Genomic DNA, 20,583 nt, shown 5'->3' with positions numbered 1-20,583 from the left:
CGGTGGTATTTTTTTGTTTGTTTCCTTTGAACTCTGTTATTTATAAACCGATTTGGAAAATTATAACACTAGGATTTGAAAGGATATACTTTCCGACTGGTCCCATAAAAAAGTCATCAAACCTGATTTAGTTGTTTGATATTTAAAATCAAAATAAGTGGTTTTGACACAATTTAAGTCGATGATTCTTTTTCGTAAAGCAAAATCTATTTAAACTGCTACAAAAACTTTGATACGCTTATTTATCAGATTGTTTTTTCCAAAATTATGTACTTTCAATTCGAATTTTGTATAAACCTAGTAATAGAACTACATTGTGGCCGACACAATACGTTTAAATAAACAATAATAAAACCTAGAGTTATTGTAAATAGGCGTAAGCTCGGAACACCTGTGTTACGCATCCAGTGTCGATAAAAAAAAAAAAGAAAAAAAACATCAAGCTCGCGTATCAACGTGCAGTGGGCAAGAATTGTATGGATACGACACAAGACCTAGTAAAATGCATTTGAGACGAAATAATAGGTCACTTTTGCGAAGTTAAATTTAAGTATCGATGGGGGAAAGGGAATGTTAGTAATGAGGTTTAGCGGTTCCATTGTTAACAATATATCTCATCAGGTCGACAACCACGCGGTTCCCTTTGGAAGCCATCGTGGTTAATTCTTACTAAACTCGTCACGATGGACTAGTTGCCCTGTTTTCATCCTCACCCATCATCTCTCATTGGTATCCCTTTAGCGTTTGCTGATAGCCCAGACGGAGTTACCATTCCATTTTTATCTACCAAAAAACTTTTTTATCAATTGATATTTTTTTTCAAGCAACTTAAAAAATAAGAAAATTATTTTTTTACGTGGTACCTTTGCCAAATCAGAACGTATTTTATTACTTTTGCATACTCGTACAACAGAGAACATCCTTGTGATGCATCTATTGAAATTTTGTTATTATATTTTTTTTTTTTTTATAATTTTTATATTGTTACAAAGCATTTTTGAAATAGGATAGTAAACAATTATGTCTTAAAATGAACAAAAGTTTTCATTGAAAATATTTGTTGTATAAGTAAAATTTAAGCGACAGCTGTAAAATGTGACCTTTTGTTGGCTAATTATGTCTAGATTCAACAATTTTTTTTTAAGAATGTAGTTGTTCCAGCCCTTTTTTTTATTATTCGATTCCTATTATTTATTGTCCTCTGATATTTAGCGCAAACTCTATATATATAAAAATTAGATCAAATAATATAAAAATATAATAATAACAAAATACATTTCACAAATTTTTATTATTTAATTTAGTTTATAATCAAGTTCATACGCAAATATTTATCAGTTACTTTTTCTTATGTGGCAAATAATAAAATTTCCACTTTCCATCAGGTGGGCCGTTAGCTTGTTTGCCATTCTAAGTTGCATGAAAAAAAATGAATATTTATACAGCGATTAATTAAAATTTTTCTGATTGTATGGCACCCATTTAATATTATTGTTATATTAAAAAAGAGAAATAAAATAATAGATTCCTGATGTAATATCCATACTTTACTACACGTTGCATTTAGAAAGAGACAACATCAGAGTGCATCCCACTCGGCTGGCGGCCGGTCGGTGCACGTGTGTCATGGAACGGGTTTCGCTCCTCGGACGGTCCAAGATTTTATTAATTTGTGTTTCTTATACATTTTGTATTTCCAACTCTTCATGGCTGCTACTAGCCTGGTACTCGTTCCATCGATTCGCTTGATAACAAATTGCTTTTTCTTTGTTCTGTCAGGCCCCTTATTTTTTTCCTCTCTGAACATTTTGTCTTTGCAAATTTGACATTTTATTGCGCTATTGGGAAATTATAGATTCAATAATACAGTCCCGTTAAGAATCTCTGCTTTTCTTGAAGTGTATATCAAATTGTTTTTAGCAAAATTTTGTCTCGATATTAAATAGAATTCTAAATTCGACTTGCCATAATTAAGATGGTGTCCCACAAAAAAATATACAATCAAATGCCCTTTTTTTGAAGTCGGTTAATAAACAAAGGATTATTGATACTTGTATTGAAAAGGATATGTATATGTATGTGTAAGTATATGCATAGGTGTAAGTACATATTTATGTATATGTACATGTGTATTTATACGATTAAATATAGTGTAATTATTTATAAATTTAAGTTTGTCTTGTTCCTTTGTTTGAAAATACGAGTATGCACAATATTGTTCACCGCTCCACCCGCCGACATTAACGCTCCTTTTCACTTTGGGTGTTGCTGGAAGAGAACTCTTTTAGAGTTTTTTTTTTTTTTTTTTTAATGGGTGATAATGGAATGGTAACCCCACCTGCGCTATCGGGATACGCTGGCGGGGGACCAGTGAAGAATGATAGGTGAGTATGAAGCAGGTCAGTTGGCCCATCGTGACGAATTCAACAAGAATTGTTCACGATGATTTCCAGGGGGAACCACGTGGATATCGACCTAATAGGGCATATTGTTTGTAATGGGGCTGTCAAACTCCATTGCTAACAATCCCTTTCCCCCCACTCTTTTAAAGTTAAGCTCGCCTTTGTACATTTGATTACCTCTGTCATATTTTTATGTACAATTGGTGTGTACAATAAAGTATTAAAATGAAAAAATTAATATTATTAAATCAGTCAGATAAATGGGTTGACTGATTTCTGGGAAGATGTTATAATCTACATAATTTTTAGAAATAAAAAATGGATATATATATATATACATATATTATGAGCTATATATTGCTAGCAATAAGCTTGGCAATCCCTATTACAGTTATTTTGATACACACATATGAAAGAAAGAAAGAAATATTTATTCAGTGCTTAATTTCACACTTAATAACGATAATTTTTTTTTGTACTTTTTTATTTTTAATCTTCAGAATTTTTTTTTACTTAAGACATATATATTCGTGTAGTTCTTGAATAATTAAAGATTTCGTTTCACAAAAGAAATACCGACTTTAAATTTGTCAAAACCATTCATTTTGAACTAAAAACTAAAACTATTGAATCGATTTTGATTAAATTTTTACAGAACTAAACTGTAAGTATACCCTTTCAAACAAAAAAAAATCCGAATCGGTTTACAATTGACAGAGTTGTGAGGTAACAAGCATAAATAAAAAATACAAACGAACTGAGAATCTAATTTATTCTGAACTCGTTTTAAAATGATACAAAGAAATCTCTTCAGTTCGTTGTACTCCTAGTATTACAGATAATATAGATAGGTATGTAGACAATATAGATACTGTAACCGCTTACCATCAGGTAGGCTGTATGCTTATTTGCTACCTCAGTCATATAATATGAGCGACAGTTAACAAATCGTAACGAATTCCATAATAATTAACCAAGATGGTTTCTAGGAGAACCGCGTGGAGGTCGACCTGATATACCCTATCAGGTCGACTTCCATTGTTAGCAATGCGGCTATTTCAATAAAAAAATTGTACTCAACAGAAATATAATAATGCTTTTTATATTAAGTTAAAATAATTTCTTAAAAAATCGAAAAAGGAATGTTGCGTTGGTTTGGTCATTTGGAGAGGATGGATGAAAGAAGAATTACGAAAGAGATTTATCGAGCAAGAATGAATGGAGATGTCGGTAGGGGCCGCCCTAGACGGACGTATGTCGACCAAATAGGCGACGTGCTGAAGAAGGGCCAAATTAAAAGTACCCGTAACCGACGAGCGTGTATGACAAGATTGATGAATGTGGAAGAAGCGAAAGAGGTTTGTTTGAATCGAAGCATTTGGCGTTCCATTGTTTCTGCCTACCCTAATGGGAGACAGGCGTGACAGATATGTATGTATGTATGTAATTTCTTAAATTTGGAATGAATTTGTTTGTTACCCTATAGCGTCTTAATGCTTAACCAATCGCTATGAAATTTAGTATACACGTGCAATATGGGACGGAGAAGTATATAGGGTAACATTTATCTCAGTCAGTAAACATATTGCGGTCACACGGACGAAGTCACGGGTAAAAGCTAGTATATTTATAATTTATAAATTTCGTAATTCAAAATATTGTAACACGCAAAAGAAGTATAGACTTGTATTAGTATTAATACAGTTGGATAATATTTGAAAATGGATTCAGAATTTGCGAAAATATTTTTTTTTATACAACTTAGAATGGCAAATAAGCTGACGGCCCACCTGATGGAAAGTGGTAACCGTCGCCTACAGACATGAGCATAACAATGTATACTGTTCCGCTCATGATACACCCCCATGCGTTGCCATTCCTGAGGACTCAGATGTTATTCCTTTGTACCCTGTAAATTCACTGTCATATCCGACCCTTCAAAGCGAAACACAGCCATACAAACACAACTGCTTCACTATAGAAACACGAATGGAACAGAGATGACCAAGCAAACGACTTTTGTATAAAGTCTCCCTCTGGTAAAATATTGCAAATTGAGAGTCTACTTTTTGGGGTCGGTTAAAAGAAATGTCAAAGTTGAACAGAATAAGACGAAATTACAACTTTTGAACGAGGCAATTAAAGATGTCGTACAGCAGATAAAGTTAAACCTTGTGTAATAAATCATGGTTTATTAACCATTTCGCCTACGTCCAACAAGTTGTATATGGGCAGTGGGTGGAAAAGATCACATGGTTTTAGCAAGTTTCATTTTTTATATACAAATAGTTTTAACCAGAGAGAGACTTTGTACAAAAGTCGATTGCTTGGGTACTTCTGTCCCATTCGTGTTTCAACCGTGAAGCAGTTGTGTTTGCATGGCTGTGTTTCGGTTTGAAGGGTGGGATATGGCGTGAATTTACTGGGTACAGAGGAATAACACCTGTGTCCTCAGGAATGGCAATGCATGGGGGGTATCATGGGCGAAACAGTATACTCTGTTATGTCCATGGTACTGCTCATGTCTATAGGCGACGGTTACCACTTTCCATCAGGTGGGCCGTTAGCTTGTTCGCCATTCTAAGCTGTATAAAAAGAAATACACTATTTTGCATGGTATTCTGAAATAGTTTGATAATCATCATTTTTCATTTCTTTTTCCCAGACCGTCCATACTCCGAGTCGGATATCGAGCGGCCCACCACCTCACTACCACAAACAAGACGCTCAGCGTCGTCCCCTCCACTCACGCTGACCTTCGACACGGACTTCGACGATGACGTATTCGTTTGTCCCAGAACTGACAACGGCAACGATCCCTTCTCGACCACAAACCTGGAGATCTTCAGCTACGGAAGTCCCAGAACTCCAGCGGGAGTTTTACTCAGTCCAAGACGTGATAGAAAATTTACATTCTCCGTGTCGAGCGAAAAACACTGGAGAGACAAGGGGGGAACGGATGTGGCTGATGGCATCACAAACGATACGGATGAGGTAAGCATTTTTTTTTAATGACTAAATAAACCTCTTAATTTTTTTTAATGAATGCTAACAGGGGCGGGGCACCAGTGAGGGATGATAGGTGAGAATGAAAAGGCAGGTCGGTTAGCCCATCGTGATGAATACACCTGGAATTCAGCACGATGGTTTCCAGGGGGGACCACGTGGAGGTCGACCTGACGGGGTATATTGCTAGCAATCGAACTAGTAGTCCACATTACTAACAATCCCTTTCCCCCAACTTCTTACGTACATCCCTTTATGAATATAGATATATCATTTCAACAGTTTAAGATATTTAAACCGAAAAAAAAAAAATAATTAAGTTTATCTGCTTGGTGACGCCAGTTTAAAATTAAGGACACAATTTACATTAATATTTGTGCCTTCTCGCTTTTCGTTATATATAAGGGATAGGTACTTTGCATGCTCGCAATTTTAGTACTAATCTGTGGGCTGATTGTGTCCGATCTTTGTCGGTGCTGCCCTCTCGCGCCGATCGCCCTTCTGTTTCGAACATCGTATGAGTAACCGCGACTGGCCGCTCTCCTACAAATTAATTTACAAAAAAACATATTTCTGCCGTGTTTCGTGTCATATTTCTGACCATCAGAACACCGGATCACTGTAGAGAGCTGCTGGAATTGTTCGCAGGTGAGTACCTATCCTATTTTTCAAATTACGAAAGGCGAGGTGAAGACCAGCCAGCGACCCGGCTCAAATATCGAAAGGAATAATTGTGATTATTATTAAGTTGGCACTGCCAATATAGACATAAACATACAAAACAAAAGCAAATATGAAAATAAGAACCAAATCAAATCAAATTCAATATCTACAAATGCAACAAAACTGTAATATAGAAAAATAGGGGAAAGGGACTGTTAGTAATGGAGACTGAGAACCCCACTGCTAGCAATACACCCAACCGGGTCGACCTCCTCGCTGTTCTCCCTGGAAACTATCATGGTTAATTCCTGATGAATTCATCATGATGGGCTAACTGGCCTGTTTTCATTCTCATCTATCACCCATCACTGGTGCTCCGTCAGCGTGTCCCGTTAGCGCAGGCGGGGTTATCGTACCATTTTCACCCATCAAAAAAAGAAATATAGAAAAATAACATTATATACTATTCTCATCTTTTTGTATAATATACTCGTAGTATATCCTATATACGTGTTAGTATTTTTTTTTATACGACTTAGAATGACAAACAAGCTGACGGCCCACCTGCCACCACGGCTGATGGAAAGTGGTAACCGTCACCTATAGACATACAGAGTATACTGTTTCGCCCATGATACCCCCCATGCGTTACCATTCCTGAGGACTCAGGTGTTATTCCTCTGTACACAATAAATTCACGCCATATCCCACCCTTCAAACTGAAACACAGCCATGCAAACACAACTGCTTCACGGTAGAAACACGAATGGGACAGAGGTACCCAAGCAATCGACTTTTGTACAAAGTCTCCCTGTGGTAATAATTTGTTGTTTTTATATATTTATTTGTTTATATATGTAAATTTTATTATATATGTATATCAATAATTAGTAGTACCGCATTCGAGTATTCTGACTTTTTCCTATGGTTGACGGAGAGAATGCTTTTAGCATTAAGTCCACCATGTACACATATTTGTACTAATGAATAAATAAATGCTATAACAAATACATAATTCAAAATAATAACTGAACTATATAAAACTAAATTAAACCAAATTCTAATTAATTTAAATATGTCATCCGAAATTCTAAGTTCCTTGAATTCCCTTCAGAGAAGTAGGTATATAAATAAACAATACAAAATAAACTAATACTGTATCATATTTTAAGTGAATAGTAAATAATTTGCAACAAAGTAACTTGGTTAATTAATTAAACTAGTAAGTAATACGCAAAATAATTAATTGAATGCGGTTTATTTTGCGGTTACAGTGTAGGTAAGTACCTTTTTGATTGAAATTCAAAATAATAATATATATAGAATATATATATATATATATATATATATATATATATATATATATATATATATATATATATATATATATATATATATATATATATATATATATATATATAAGGCGCGGACGGCTCACCTGATAGAATGTTATTGGTATATACATCTGGTATTATTCTTCAGTACCCTGTAAATTCACGCCATATCCCACCCTTCAAACCGAAACACAACTGCTTCACGGTAGAAACACGAATCAGACAGAGGTACCCAAGCAGACGACTTTTGTACAAAATCTCCCTCCGGTTATTTATTATATTTTTATTATTTATTTATATTAAATTGGTTTTTTTGTCAAATAAGAATGTGAGAGGTAGCTGAAAGAGATCTCTTTTAGAGATAATCCCACCCTAGCCAATGTATATATATAATTATTAGTAAATATTAAATACCTATATATATATATATATATATATATATATATATATATATATATATATATATATATATATATATATATATGGACAGATTAAATACGCATATTCATTAACACGCTTATCCATAGTTCGTCGACATCCGACACTGTGTGACTCACTGTCTAACAAAGGCTTCGAAACACGTGCATTTTAGAAAAACAATGTGTTTTACTACGTTTTATGTAATAATGCGGTTAGGTTATCTATGGAACGGAAATTAAATACCTACTGTCATACGTAGTGATTTGTTTGTTTGATTGATAGCAAATATTGTGGGTTTGGTTAATGCTAATTGTTTCGGAATGATAAACAGACAGACAAACTCACCTTATAATATGATGTAATATGAAAAGCAGATTACTTATTAATAAGTAAGATAAATAAATAAATAAAAAATGGGTTTATAGAACTTGATAGTTTTATGGTATATATGACGGTATTTTTTTTAATAGGTGATAATGGTATGGTAACCCCGTCTGCGCTATCAGTATACTGGCGAGGCACCAGTGATAGATGACTGATGAGGATGACAGTATGTCAGTTAGCCCATCGTGACGAATTCAACTAGAATTAGCCACTATGATTTCCAGGGGGAACCACGTATAGGTCGACCTGACAGGGTATATTGCTAGTAATGGGGCTATTTAACCCTATTACTTACAATCTCTTTCCCCCTATATTACGGTATTTGTACACAATTTTATTCTTATAAAAGAGATTTTCAATGTATATGTCAAATAAAAACTTGAATATATTTCCAAGGAAAATATTTATTCAGTAAATAATTCACGCAAATAAATGTTATTATTATTATCTTAATAACAAAATTTATTGTACTAAACATAAAAACGCCTGCATCTTATAGCTCGCGTCAAATGCTTCACTCCCTCAACATATTGCTATTGTATTCCATCAGGCGTTTTCAATTGCGTATCCATATAACATTTTACCTATTTTTAGCTACTAAGCCTTAAGTATCAATGGAAATAATAATATTATATTAAAATAGGATAAAATTACAAAACTTTTGTATTTAATTGTGTTTAATCATATTATAATTTATATACAATTATTTTTTTTTATTTTCATAACACAAACGATTTTATAATCGGATTTTGTTCGTTTTCGGATCGAATTAATTTTTTTTTTCTTATAGTATGTCATCATCTAGTAAATAATAAAATTAGACGCGTCATCGTCATCGACGATTTATTGATTTCCCCCCAAATTCTGAATCCGCCCTAAAGTATAAAGTAAAAGTTAATGCTGTACAATAAAATAAAAAGTGCTGACGGAAGGGAAATTAAACATACCTATTATACCGAAAGACACAAGTTTACGTGCTAAATAAAATTGTACCAATTCTATATTTGTTAGTATTGAAGATCACGAAATGTGGAATAGGCTTATTTTTAAAAATAAATAAAAAAATTTTAATGGATGATAATGGTATGGTAAACCCGCCCGCGCTATCCGTATACACTGGCGGGGCACCAGTGAGGGGTAAAAGGTGAGGATGAAAGCAGGTCAGTTAGCCCATTGTGATGAATACATCTGGAATTCAGCACCATGGTTTCCAGGGGAACCCGCATGGAGGTCAACCATTCAAAAAAATATTGCGCAATTCAATCTATTACAAACGCTATTTTCAGAATTACCTACACCGATTGTTTATTTTTGTAGCGTCGATGTAAATAGGTCAGTTGTCAAACTTCCATAATTTATAATGAATTAGGTACCCACTTGAGTTGTGACTTCATATGTCTCGGCGAGATAATTTATTACTTCGAAGTTATTTTGTATCCCAACGGTTATTATTTATTTTATTGTTAAATATATACTTAGTCAAATTATGTAGAAAGTTTTTGTATGTTATACTACATTTTTGTAAATTGTAAACCGATTTCGATGATTCTTTTCAAAGTCGATAACGTTCACACACGTTTTAGTTTTAATTTTGTGGCGATAGATACCATTTTTCTTTGTGGCTTCCGAATCCACATTCTAAATTTAAATTTTGAATCAGATACGTCTACAAATTGTCAATCTGTGACTATTTTGAAATAATAATAATTAATTTTTTTTAAATAATAATAGCCTAATTACTCGTCATTATTAATTTTCAACCTATCAATAAAAAAACGAGAGAGATTTATAAACAGGCTCATAACTTTATTTATAACCGATTTGACAAAATATTTTTTTTTTATCTAAAAACTTTCAGATTAATTCCATAATAAAACCGTCTAAATCGGTTCAATAGTTTGATTTTTTATATTAAAATAACTGCATTTGCTATAATTGAAGTCGCTGTATTTTTTATTTTTTATTTTGTGCTGTATTTTTTATTTTGTGGAACAAAATTTAGCATATTACAAATTAAATTTATTTTTGTTACTAATGCTATTTCTATATTCTATTGACCTTTTTCATGACATCCGATTTCGCTCTTCACGTTGCGCGTAAAATAAAACCTTATTTTAGTATTTAGTGTTAAATTAATAGCCCCACAACATTGGGGTCCGACATCTATTGGCCAATGAATTAAAAAATCTAGAATAGCAACTCAGCTGTAATTTTTTTCTTAATCTTTTATTTTTTGTGAATGCAGATGTTAATTATTTATTTATTTAAATAACTTTTAATGATTGAAATAAAATAAAGTACAAAAGGCGGACTTAATGCTAGGAGCATTCTCTACCAGTCAACCTTTGGGGTGAACAGTGAATCACTAACGCGGTTTCTAGTTGGATGGATTTCAAGAACTGAAACGTGTTGTAAAGAAATTGTAAATGTATCTTACCATTACTTTGTTCTATTTTATGAGGTCGGCGCATTATGTTTTGTTACCCATAATATATTAATTTACCGGATGTTTTTATGCAACTTAGAATGGCAAACAAGCTAACGGCCCATCTGATAGAAAGTGGTAACCGTCGCCTATAGACATGAGCAGTACCATGGACATAACTGAGTATACTGTTTCGCCCATGATACCCCCATGCGTTGCCATTCCTGAGGACTCAGGTGTTATTCCTTTGTATCCTGTTAATTCACTGCTATATCCCTCCCTTCAAATTGAAACAACGCAATGTAAGATTTTTTTTATACCACTAAGGTAGCAAACAATCATATGGTACATTTGATGGTAAGCAGTTACTGTAGCCTATAAACGCCTGCAATACCAGGGACATTACGCGCGCATTGTCGATCTGGATAAAATTCTAGCTTAACATATGGCATTACTTTGTTCTTCTCCATTGTACAAAATACGGTAGAGGAGGGGATTATTAGTAATAGGGACTAGCGACCGCACTGTTAATAATGCCAGATCGACCAGCGAAGCATTCAACTATGGTATATTCTAGAAGGGAATCTTGCCGTGTGGACACGTCATAGAATGGAGCCCCCCATCCTTTCCCATGGTTGTCGTAAGAGGCGACTAAGAGAACTTGACGGTCGAGGGATAGACAGCAGCGTCCCTCTTAAAACATCACCAAAGCCTAACTGCGGTTGCCAGCCTGCCTCGATGTGTACATACGTCGATTTGTTGAGCCGTTAAAATGTAACAAACTCACTTTCACCTTTTTAATATCAGTAAAGACGGGGATTAAGTAAGAATTTAAGTATCACTTGACAGTGCGTTCGTGCACTTATAGCTATTCGTTTTTTATAGCCAGAAGTAAAGATGGCCATAAACTGATTATCTCTTCCACTGCATAGTGATCTTTGGTGCTGACGATTTCCAGATTTACGTTACGATGTAGTCGGCTCTTGGCGTTTGAAATGACTCATTACAGTTAGAGTTAACACTCTCGACCAATTGTTAGTTGAACATTTTATAAGTACAATGAAATGCGATGGAAGACGCCATCTAAGTTTGTGTGATCACAACGGGGAAATTGGTAATCATTCGAGGAATTCCAATAAGAGAATAAATTACTTTTGTTTTATTGTAGATATAACTTTAAATGGTAAACATGCTGACGGTATATCTGGTGGAAAGTTGGCAGAGGAATGGGTAGCAGCGTCCCTCTTAAAACATCATGGTTGAAACAGTATACTCCGTTATGTCTATGATACTGCTCATGTGTATAGGCGACGGTTACCACTTTCAGTAAGGTGGGCCGTCAACTTGTTTGCCATTCTAAGTTGCATAGAAAAAGTCGCCAAAACCTAACTGCAGTTGCTAACCCGCCTGCCAAACGTAGCAACTATTGACAAAATGTCCCAATAGGCTTATATTCAGCAGTGGACAGTTAACTGCTGATACAAATAGTATGGTATGGGGGGAAAGGGATTGTTAGTAATAGAGACTGAGAATTCCATTGCTAGCAATATACCCAACCAGGTCGACCTCGTCGCAGTTCCCCCTGGAAACTATCATGATTAATTCCTGATGAATTCATCATGATGGGCTAACTGGCCTGTTTTCATTCTCATCTATCATCCTTCACTGGTGCTCCGCCAGCGTATCCCGTTAGCGCAGGCGGGGTTACCATACCATTTTCACCCATCAAAAAAAAATAGTATGGTATGGTAGTGATGTATAATTATAAAACTTTTTTTTTTTTTTTTTATAGAAAAAGCTTTAATTTATTTCTAGATAGATATTATATTTATTATATATTATTATACCATTCAAAGTCGGGCAGCTCGAATTATTAATGATCAGCGCCTTACTGTCCGACTTGACCCGCTAAAACTGCGTAGAGATGTTGCATCTCTGTGCATCTTCTACCGAATTTATCATGGAGAGTGTTCTGAGGAATTATTCGAATCGATACCCGCTGCTAATTTTCACCACCGTACAACCCGCCATAAACTAAAGTTTCAACCCAACCATCTGGACGAGTGGCGGTCTTCCACCGTGCGTTTTTCAAGGCACTTTCTTCCACGCACAACCACTCTTTGGTATCAACTTCTAGCAGCAGTATTAGCGAACCGATACGACAACATAACCTTCAAGAAAAGAGCACAACCCGCTATAAACTAAAGTTTCATCCCAACCACCTGGACGAGTGGCGGTCCTCCACTTTCCTTTTTAAAAGGCCGGCAGCACACCTGCAATGCTGTTGGTGTTGTGGGTGATCATGGGCGGCGGTAGTCACTTACCATCAGGTAAGTCGCATGCTCGTTTGACCCCTGTGTTATAGAAAAAAAAATATATGAATATTATTTTACAAAACAAATTTTAAAGATGCGTCGTTTATAAATAAAGTTTTTCAAAAACATACGGCTGCTATTAAATACCGTATGTCTATATATGACATTTATAACCTGACCTTGCACCGCCACTGTTTAGACAGCAATAAACCAAGTTGTCCACAACTGGAACAACATCGTAACTGATTGTGAGTGAACTTTAATGCCTACCAGTACCATCTGTTTACAACACTGTCTATGACGTTCCAATTATTCATTTGTAAAATAATTGAATACGTAGTTTTTTTTATACAACATAGAATGGCAAACAAGCTGAGGGCCCACCTGATGGAAAGTGGTAACCGTCGCCTATAGACGTGAGCAGTACCATGGACATAACAGAGTATACTGTTTCGCCCATGATACCCCCCATGCGTTGCCATTCCTGAGGACTCAGGTGTTATCCCTCTGGACCCAGTAAATTCACGCTATATTCCACCCTTCCAACCGAAACACAGCCATGCAAACACAACTGCTTCACGGTTAAAACATGAATGGGACAGACGTACCCAAGCAATCGACTTTTGTACAAAGTCTCCCTATGGTAACAGAACAAACATATAGACAGACAACATTTCTAAAAAAAATTGTTTGCCTTCTTATATCAATGTTTTCTTAAACATCTCCCATGTACTAGCAATATGCCCATGTATCAGGTCGACCTCCACGCGGTTCCCTCTGGAAGTCATCGTGCTTAATTCTTGTTGAATTCTTCACGATGAGCCTACTGACCCGCCTTTACTCTCTCATGCTTTCATTCTCAGTGCTCTGCCGGCGTATACCGATAGCGCAGCCGGGGTTACCATTCCATTATCGTCTATTTAAAAAAAAAAAAACTAATAATAATTAAAAAAAAAATTAGTTTTCCGAATCGACTTGTGAACTGGAGACGAGTCAAAAAAAGTGGATAAATATTTTGTAAAAATTGATTCCTTTGGTACGGCATGTTTTCTGCTAACCTAAGCGCATGCTTCACATGGATTGATTAATTTCTCAAACTATCGTTTATACCTAATTTTAATATACATAAAGACTAAAATTGCAACACAACCGGACACTGCACACATGCAAAATATGCACGTATCTATTATAAAGCGTAAACAAATACACATGTTGTATCATGCACTATTCTCGGCAACTGATTCACAGCGGGAGACCTCGTATAATATGGTGGTGTAACGCGCAATATCACATAGAACCCTTGTCTAATTAAACGGCTACCGTTGTCGCGTACTAAGCGTAGGTGCGATTGTATAATATTAACTGCGACATGGTCCCATGTCTTTTATTAGCCATTTCGAAATTGCAGCGACACAATTACAGTATGAAATACGATATCTCTTAGAATCGTTCGCTCGGATCGAGCTGATGTAAATTTATACTTGGTACGTTTGTAATTAAGTTTATTTTTATATGTCAGACTGTTCATAAGTTTATTTGATGTATCTCAAAAGGAAGTATTACATTTTCTTTTCTGTTTACAGTCGAGCTTCATCTGATATTTAAGTTTCTTATTACAGATTTAATATAAATAAATAGATACGTACAAATATACTAATTATTCACTTCTACGACCAGGACGGACTAATTATGCTGACTTTATTTTCATTTGAGGAAGAGGTTACTAGTAACGGGGACAAGCAGCCCCATAGCTTACTATATACCCTGACAAGTCAATGTCCTCTTAATACTGTTTAAGCATCGTGGTTATTACTTTATGAATTTGAAAAAAAATATATTAGGTATCTCATTAAAGCGGACCTTTTCCAAAGTGGGCTATAACACCCCCTTGTGGGCGCTGCAGGCCTAAAGGGGGGCGGTAAGGTACTCAGAAAAATTTATTTTTGTCTGTCTGTCTGCATGTATATTCCACATCACCCGAAAACTATTATACCATATTGAATGCAGCTTTCACAGTTATGTTTCTGAAAGGCTAGCGTTAATTCTAATGCATTTTTTTTATCTTGAAATGTAATCTAAAAGTCCTTATCAATGCTAGATGTATGTGTATGAAGTTTCAGGCAAAAACTAATGAAAAACAATTAAACATTGTATCCGACAACAAAACTGAACTTCAATTGTAGCAAAACGAGTTATTTTAATCTAAAAACTAAATTACTGTCACGATTTTGATAAAATTTCTACGGAATCAATCTGTATGTATATCCTTTCAGAAAAAAAAAGAATATTCCAAATCGGTTTAGAACCAACCGAGTTATAAGGTTACAAACCAAAAAAAAACCGTACTTCGAACCTCATTCTTTTTAAAGTCGGTTGATAAATAAATATCTGCTTCATGAAAGGAAATACAATAAAGGATAATACAGCTTAATGCGAGGTAAAGTCAATACAATGCTATATCATCACATAGTAAACACTCTCAAATATTAAATGTGCGCGAAATAAGGGATTCCTCTTTATAATCTTTCATGTTTTGTCATCCGTCAAAATGTATTTTAGCATTTGTCCGCACGACCGGAGGGTGGGAGTGTCTCCTCAGTTCATTTCTTTTCTGCATCTTATACGCTTCGTCGCCATTAATATTCATAAGTAAATTGCTCTGATCCGAAATGGATAGGCTTTTTGTTGGGGATTCGGAGAGGTTTTCTCAAGTATCCGGTGAAGGGACGCCGTTGGATATGCGTTTAGTTCGATTGAAAATGTCATGCGGTGCACAATTGTGTAAAATATTTTTTTATATGTATGTAAAAAAAAAAAAATATTACAAAGGTAGCGGTTGTATTTCTTCATACTTAACCGATTTCATAATTCGGGTATGATTTACATCATCATTATCATATCAGCCATTAACTGTTGATTGCCGATTGTTATTATGCAATTTTGCAAGCAGTTGACTTGTCTAAATAATATATTTTACCAAAGGGAGACTTTGTACAAGTCGATTGCTTGAGTACCTCTGTCCCATTCGTGTTTCAATCGTGAAGCAGCTGTGTTTGCATGGCTGTGTTTCGGTTTGAAGGGTGGGATATGGCGTGAATTTACAGGGTACAGAGGAATAACACCTGAGTCCTCAGGAATGGCAACGTATAGGGCGTATCATGGGCGAAACAGTATACTCTGTTATGTCCATAGTACTGCTCATGTCTATAGGCGACGGTTACCACTTTCTATCAGGTGGGCCGTCACCTTGTTTGCCATTCTAAGTTGTATAAAAAAATATATATTTTATAACTGTGAATATTTAGTAAAGAAGGTAATAAACAATCTTCCATCTAACCAATCTGGGCAAGTTATGTTTCCATATGTTACGATAATAAATAATAACAAAATTAAAAAAAAAAAAGCCTTTAATGCCCTTAATATTTATAAATTTAGGAAAAATATAGAATGTAGCTTAGACTGTTTAGTTTGCACAGAAAATGATTCGAACAAACATTACACTAATATTTAAAATAAAAACGAAATTGTTGTAAGCTGAAATATCATACTCGGTTTTTAATTTTGCGTTAATGTACATAAATTAATACATAACTACATAGCTTGCTAAAATATAATCATTGTATCAGTATAATCTAGATCTAATATAATAATTGTAGTCGAAATAAACAAAATTATCACAAACGTTAAGACAATTAATAAACAAAAATGATTAAAGCTTATAATTAGTTAAAAAAAAATACTGGAAAGCTCGTTTTGGAAATACGTTTCCTCATTAAAAAAACAATAGCACAAATACAACTGTCCTGTCGTCCTATCAAAGATTTTTATTAACATTAACATAAAGCAATTTAACAAAATGGTCCATAAAATACGATGAAACAGAGAAGAAAAAAAAGAAAAAAAAAACCAAAAACATCACGATCTCATAAATATTTAGTGAACCAAAACACAGTTGAAGCAGCGAGCGCGCCCAAAACACCTGACTCATTTAAATATTCCTCCGCAACCCTCATACAAAGCAGATAAGGGATTAAAAAGAAAATGCCACGGTATTGTAGACTCGTACTCGTGAAGCAATCATCCGAGACATTCGCGATGTAAAAAGGAAACGAAAAGGAAGGTATTACGGAAAAAGTAAAACAAGTTACAGCTAAGGGGACATCTTGAAAGGTTCGGAGACGTGGAAAATGACGCTGTAAGAACGTGGATCATTATAATTGTGTATGTGATTATGTTTGAGGATAGATACTTGTGTGGATAAAACGTTGAATTTTGGTCAAGGGTTTGTGAATTTTTATGTATTCTTGTTGATACTTAACATTTAATGACAGAAAATGTTAATATTAATCATAATAAATAAATTTAGAAAAAAGAAAATTGCTAACTAATTTATTATGGTAGTCTTTAAGCGTTATTTGTGATGTTGATGAGTTGTTGGTGATAAAAATGATGATGTTATAAGAAGTAAGGCTATAAACATGTAACATTGTTAAGTTTATGAATGAATGAATGAATGAATGAATGAGTATACTTTATTGTATAATGCAATACAATTTTAAGAGGTCGGTGGTTATGAAATAAAACTCGGGTCATTATAGGGGAATCCAACTCTTTGCAATTAAAATACATTTGTATTAAAGCGACTTACCAAATTATACGTCTTTACTGGTCAATGTTCAATCAACAACTGTCAACTGTTCGTCGTTACTTCTAGTTTTTATGTCGACTGTTTTGGCGGGTAAATAATTATTCCGGAAATGACAAATCACCATTTTGTAGTTAAATCAAATCAGCAACAGTGGCACTTGACAACAGTTATGATACAAATATAATAAAATATTGGTATACTAAATGTAAAGATGCTAACACAATATAGGAAATAAGCAAGACAATTTACAAACACAACGATACAATTGTATAAGTACAGTAAGGCGGTCTTATTGCTGAGAGCAATCTTTACAAGACAACCTTAAGGTAATGGACTAATTGTTGTACAAGTAGGTATGATAGTGCTGTATAATTAAAAAATGCAAAAGCAAAAATAAAAAAAACAAAAAAAGATTATGTTGAGCTTGTTCTAAAGAAATATTAAGAAGATAAAAAAGGCATGGAGTCATAGTTGATCATCGTCATCGTCATTGCAGCCGTTAACTGCCCACTGTTGAACATAAGCTAAAAAAAAGCGTTTTGTTAGTAGTTGCCACATTGGGCAGCGTATTGACAAACGCAGTTAGTATCTGACGATATTTTAAGAGGGACGCTGCTGCCCATCCTTCGACCATTAAGTTCTCTTAATCGCCTCTTATGGCACCCACGAAAAGGAAGAGTTGATCTACTCTTATTCTAAATCGAGATCACAAGAAAAGTTGATATCTATCTACTATCTATCTACCAGAGGGACACTTTGTACAAAAGTCGATTGCTTGGGTACCTCTGTTCCGTACGTGTTTCTACCGTGAAGCAGTTGTTTGCATGGCTGTGTTTCGGTTTGAAGGGTGGTATATGGCGTGAATTTACTGGGTACAGAGAAATAACACCTGAGTCCTCAGCAATGGCAACGCATGGGGGGTATCGTGGGCGATACAGTATACTCTGTTATGTCCATGGTACTGCTCATGTTTATAGGCGACGGTTACCACTTTCCATCAGGTGGGCCGTCAGATTGTTTGCCATTCTAAGTAGTATAAAAAAAAACATGTTGCTGAAGAGCATTTTTACTTTTACTGTGTCTACATGATTATTATTCAATTTCGATACACTTTTACACCACAAAATGATCCGACACGAGCAACTCAAAGAAAACACTAAAGTTTACATTTTACAAATTTTACAATCAAAATAACATTCTCACCCCAAACCTCTTTGCTCCCTCGTTTTTATTGTAAAGAATATTCTTTACAAACCTTCGAGTACCTTTCGGTGGAGGTAAAAAACGAACATTGCAGAGCTGATGCTAAGCTATGAAGTGCCAGGAAGCTGCGCCAGACGTTTTGTAGAGAATATGCGGGAAACGGATCGAAAATAGTAGAAAAAAATCGAGACATCTCCAGAAGCGACGGGTCTCAAGCCTTCAACCTTGAGTTTTGGAGGCATACTGTTACATAGGACTAGAATAATTATAGATGCTGGGGATCAATTCGTGATCCTTAATCATATCTTATCCATATCATATCTTAAGCGGCTGTGACTAAAATATAATATGTGTTTAGTAAACCTTTAACAATAAAATTGCTAATTACGGTATGATATGGAACAATTATTGTTTAGATTTTCATTAACTTGTACTAAAACAAAGTAGAATTTTATTAAATAACTAGTAATCCGGCCCGACTTTACACGGGTATATAAAATTTGAATTTGGAAATATTATTTAACGTATTTTACTCAATATCATATCAATGATAATGTAGCTTTATATAGGTGAAAGAATTTTCAAATTCGGTTGAGTAGTTATTCCATTTATTCATTACATACAATCAATAAGATCTTACCTCTTCATAATTTTTTTTTTTCATACAACTTAGAATGGCAAACAAGCAGACGGCCCACCTGAAGGAAAGTGGTAACCGTCGCCTATAGACATGAGCAGTGCCAAATATCTTCTAAACTATACATTATTCTATACAATTATTCTATATATAAATAAAAAAAGTTGCACAAAAAACTAGAAACACAACAACAAAAAACTTTCCTACAAACATTTAAAAGGCTGGCAACGCGCAAGCGACTCCTCTCGTGTTGCAGATGTTCTTGGGCGACAGTAGCCGCTCACCATCAGGTGGACCATCTGCTTGTTTGCTTACCTAACAATAAAAAAAATATATAATTCATAGATAGATACTCTTTATTGTTTCCTCCAAAAGATTACAATAGTAAACTTATTATAAATATAAACAATTACAAGAAATAATCACAATGAGAAAACAATGGGCGACCTTATCGCTAAGAGCGATCTCTTGCCAGCAACCTTTGGATGGAAAGGAGTAATTATAGACAATTTCTGTGGGAGGCATGATTAAAAATTCTGTTAGTTCTAAATATGTTAAAAATTCTCTCAAACACAATCTCTCTTACATGACGGTGTGACGGTGGGCCGATCCTTTGTTTTCCAGCACTCGGCGTGCCGTATCATTAACTCGGAGTGGTAGGTGGCTGACTTTTTGCACTTTTTAACTTTAATACTTTTTTTTTATTTATGAAATTTCTAGTGGTGTCACTGATCTAAGAGATTTAAGAGCGTCGGAGCACTCAACAGTCGCTGATTTGACGAGATTCATTACTGAAACTCGAGAGAAACTAGAGAGAGATTAACCTCTCAATTCTAATATTTGCCTCTTGCAATGTGTTAATCCTTATTATTTGAAAGAAAATTTGTTTTATTTAACACTTAGATAACACTAACACCCACCTGATGGAAAGTGGTAACCGTCGCCTATAGACATGAGCAGTACCATGGACATAACAGAGTATACTGTTTCGTCCATGATACTCCACCATGCGTTGGCATTCCTCAGGACTCAGATGTTATTCCTCTGTACCCTGTAAAGTCACTGTCATATCCCACCCTTCAAACTGAAACACAGCCATGCAAACACAACTGCTTCACGGTAGAAATACGAATGGGACAGAGGTAC

At 34.9% G+C, this 20,583-nt stretch overlaps 1 protein-coding gene across 1 annotated transcript in view; it reads left to right on the top strand.

Annotated features, from left to right (window-relative positions):
- The window catches only part of LOC113515123 (uncharacterized), a 167,054-nt gene that overhangs the window by 119,052 nt on the left and 27,419 nt on the right, over positions 1 to 20,583 (top strand). Inside the window, exon 2 of the mRNA XM_052898030.1 lies at positions 5,068 to 5,396. Coding sequence (XP_052753990.1) covers positions 5,068 to 5,396 — 329 coding nt within the window. The remainder of the gene's footprint in view (positions 1 to 5,067; positions 5,397 to 20,583) is intronic.

Source organism: Galleria mellonella, unplaced genomic scaffold, assembly GCF_026898425.1.
Source record: "Galleria mellonella isolate WM207_F2 unplaced genomic scaffold, CSIRO_AGI_GalMel_v1 utg40, whole genome shotgun sequence".
NCBI lineage: Eukaryota > Metazoa > Arthropoda > Insecta > Lepidoptera > Pyralidae > Galleria > Galleria mellonella.
This window is presented reverse-complemented; position numbering and strand designations above follow the sequence as displayed.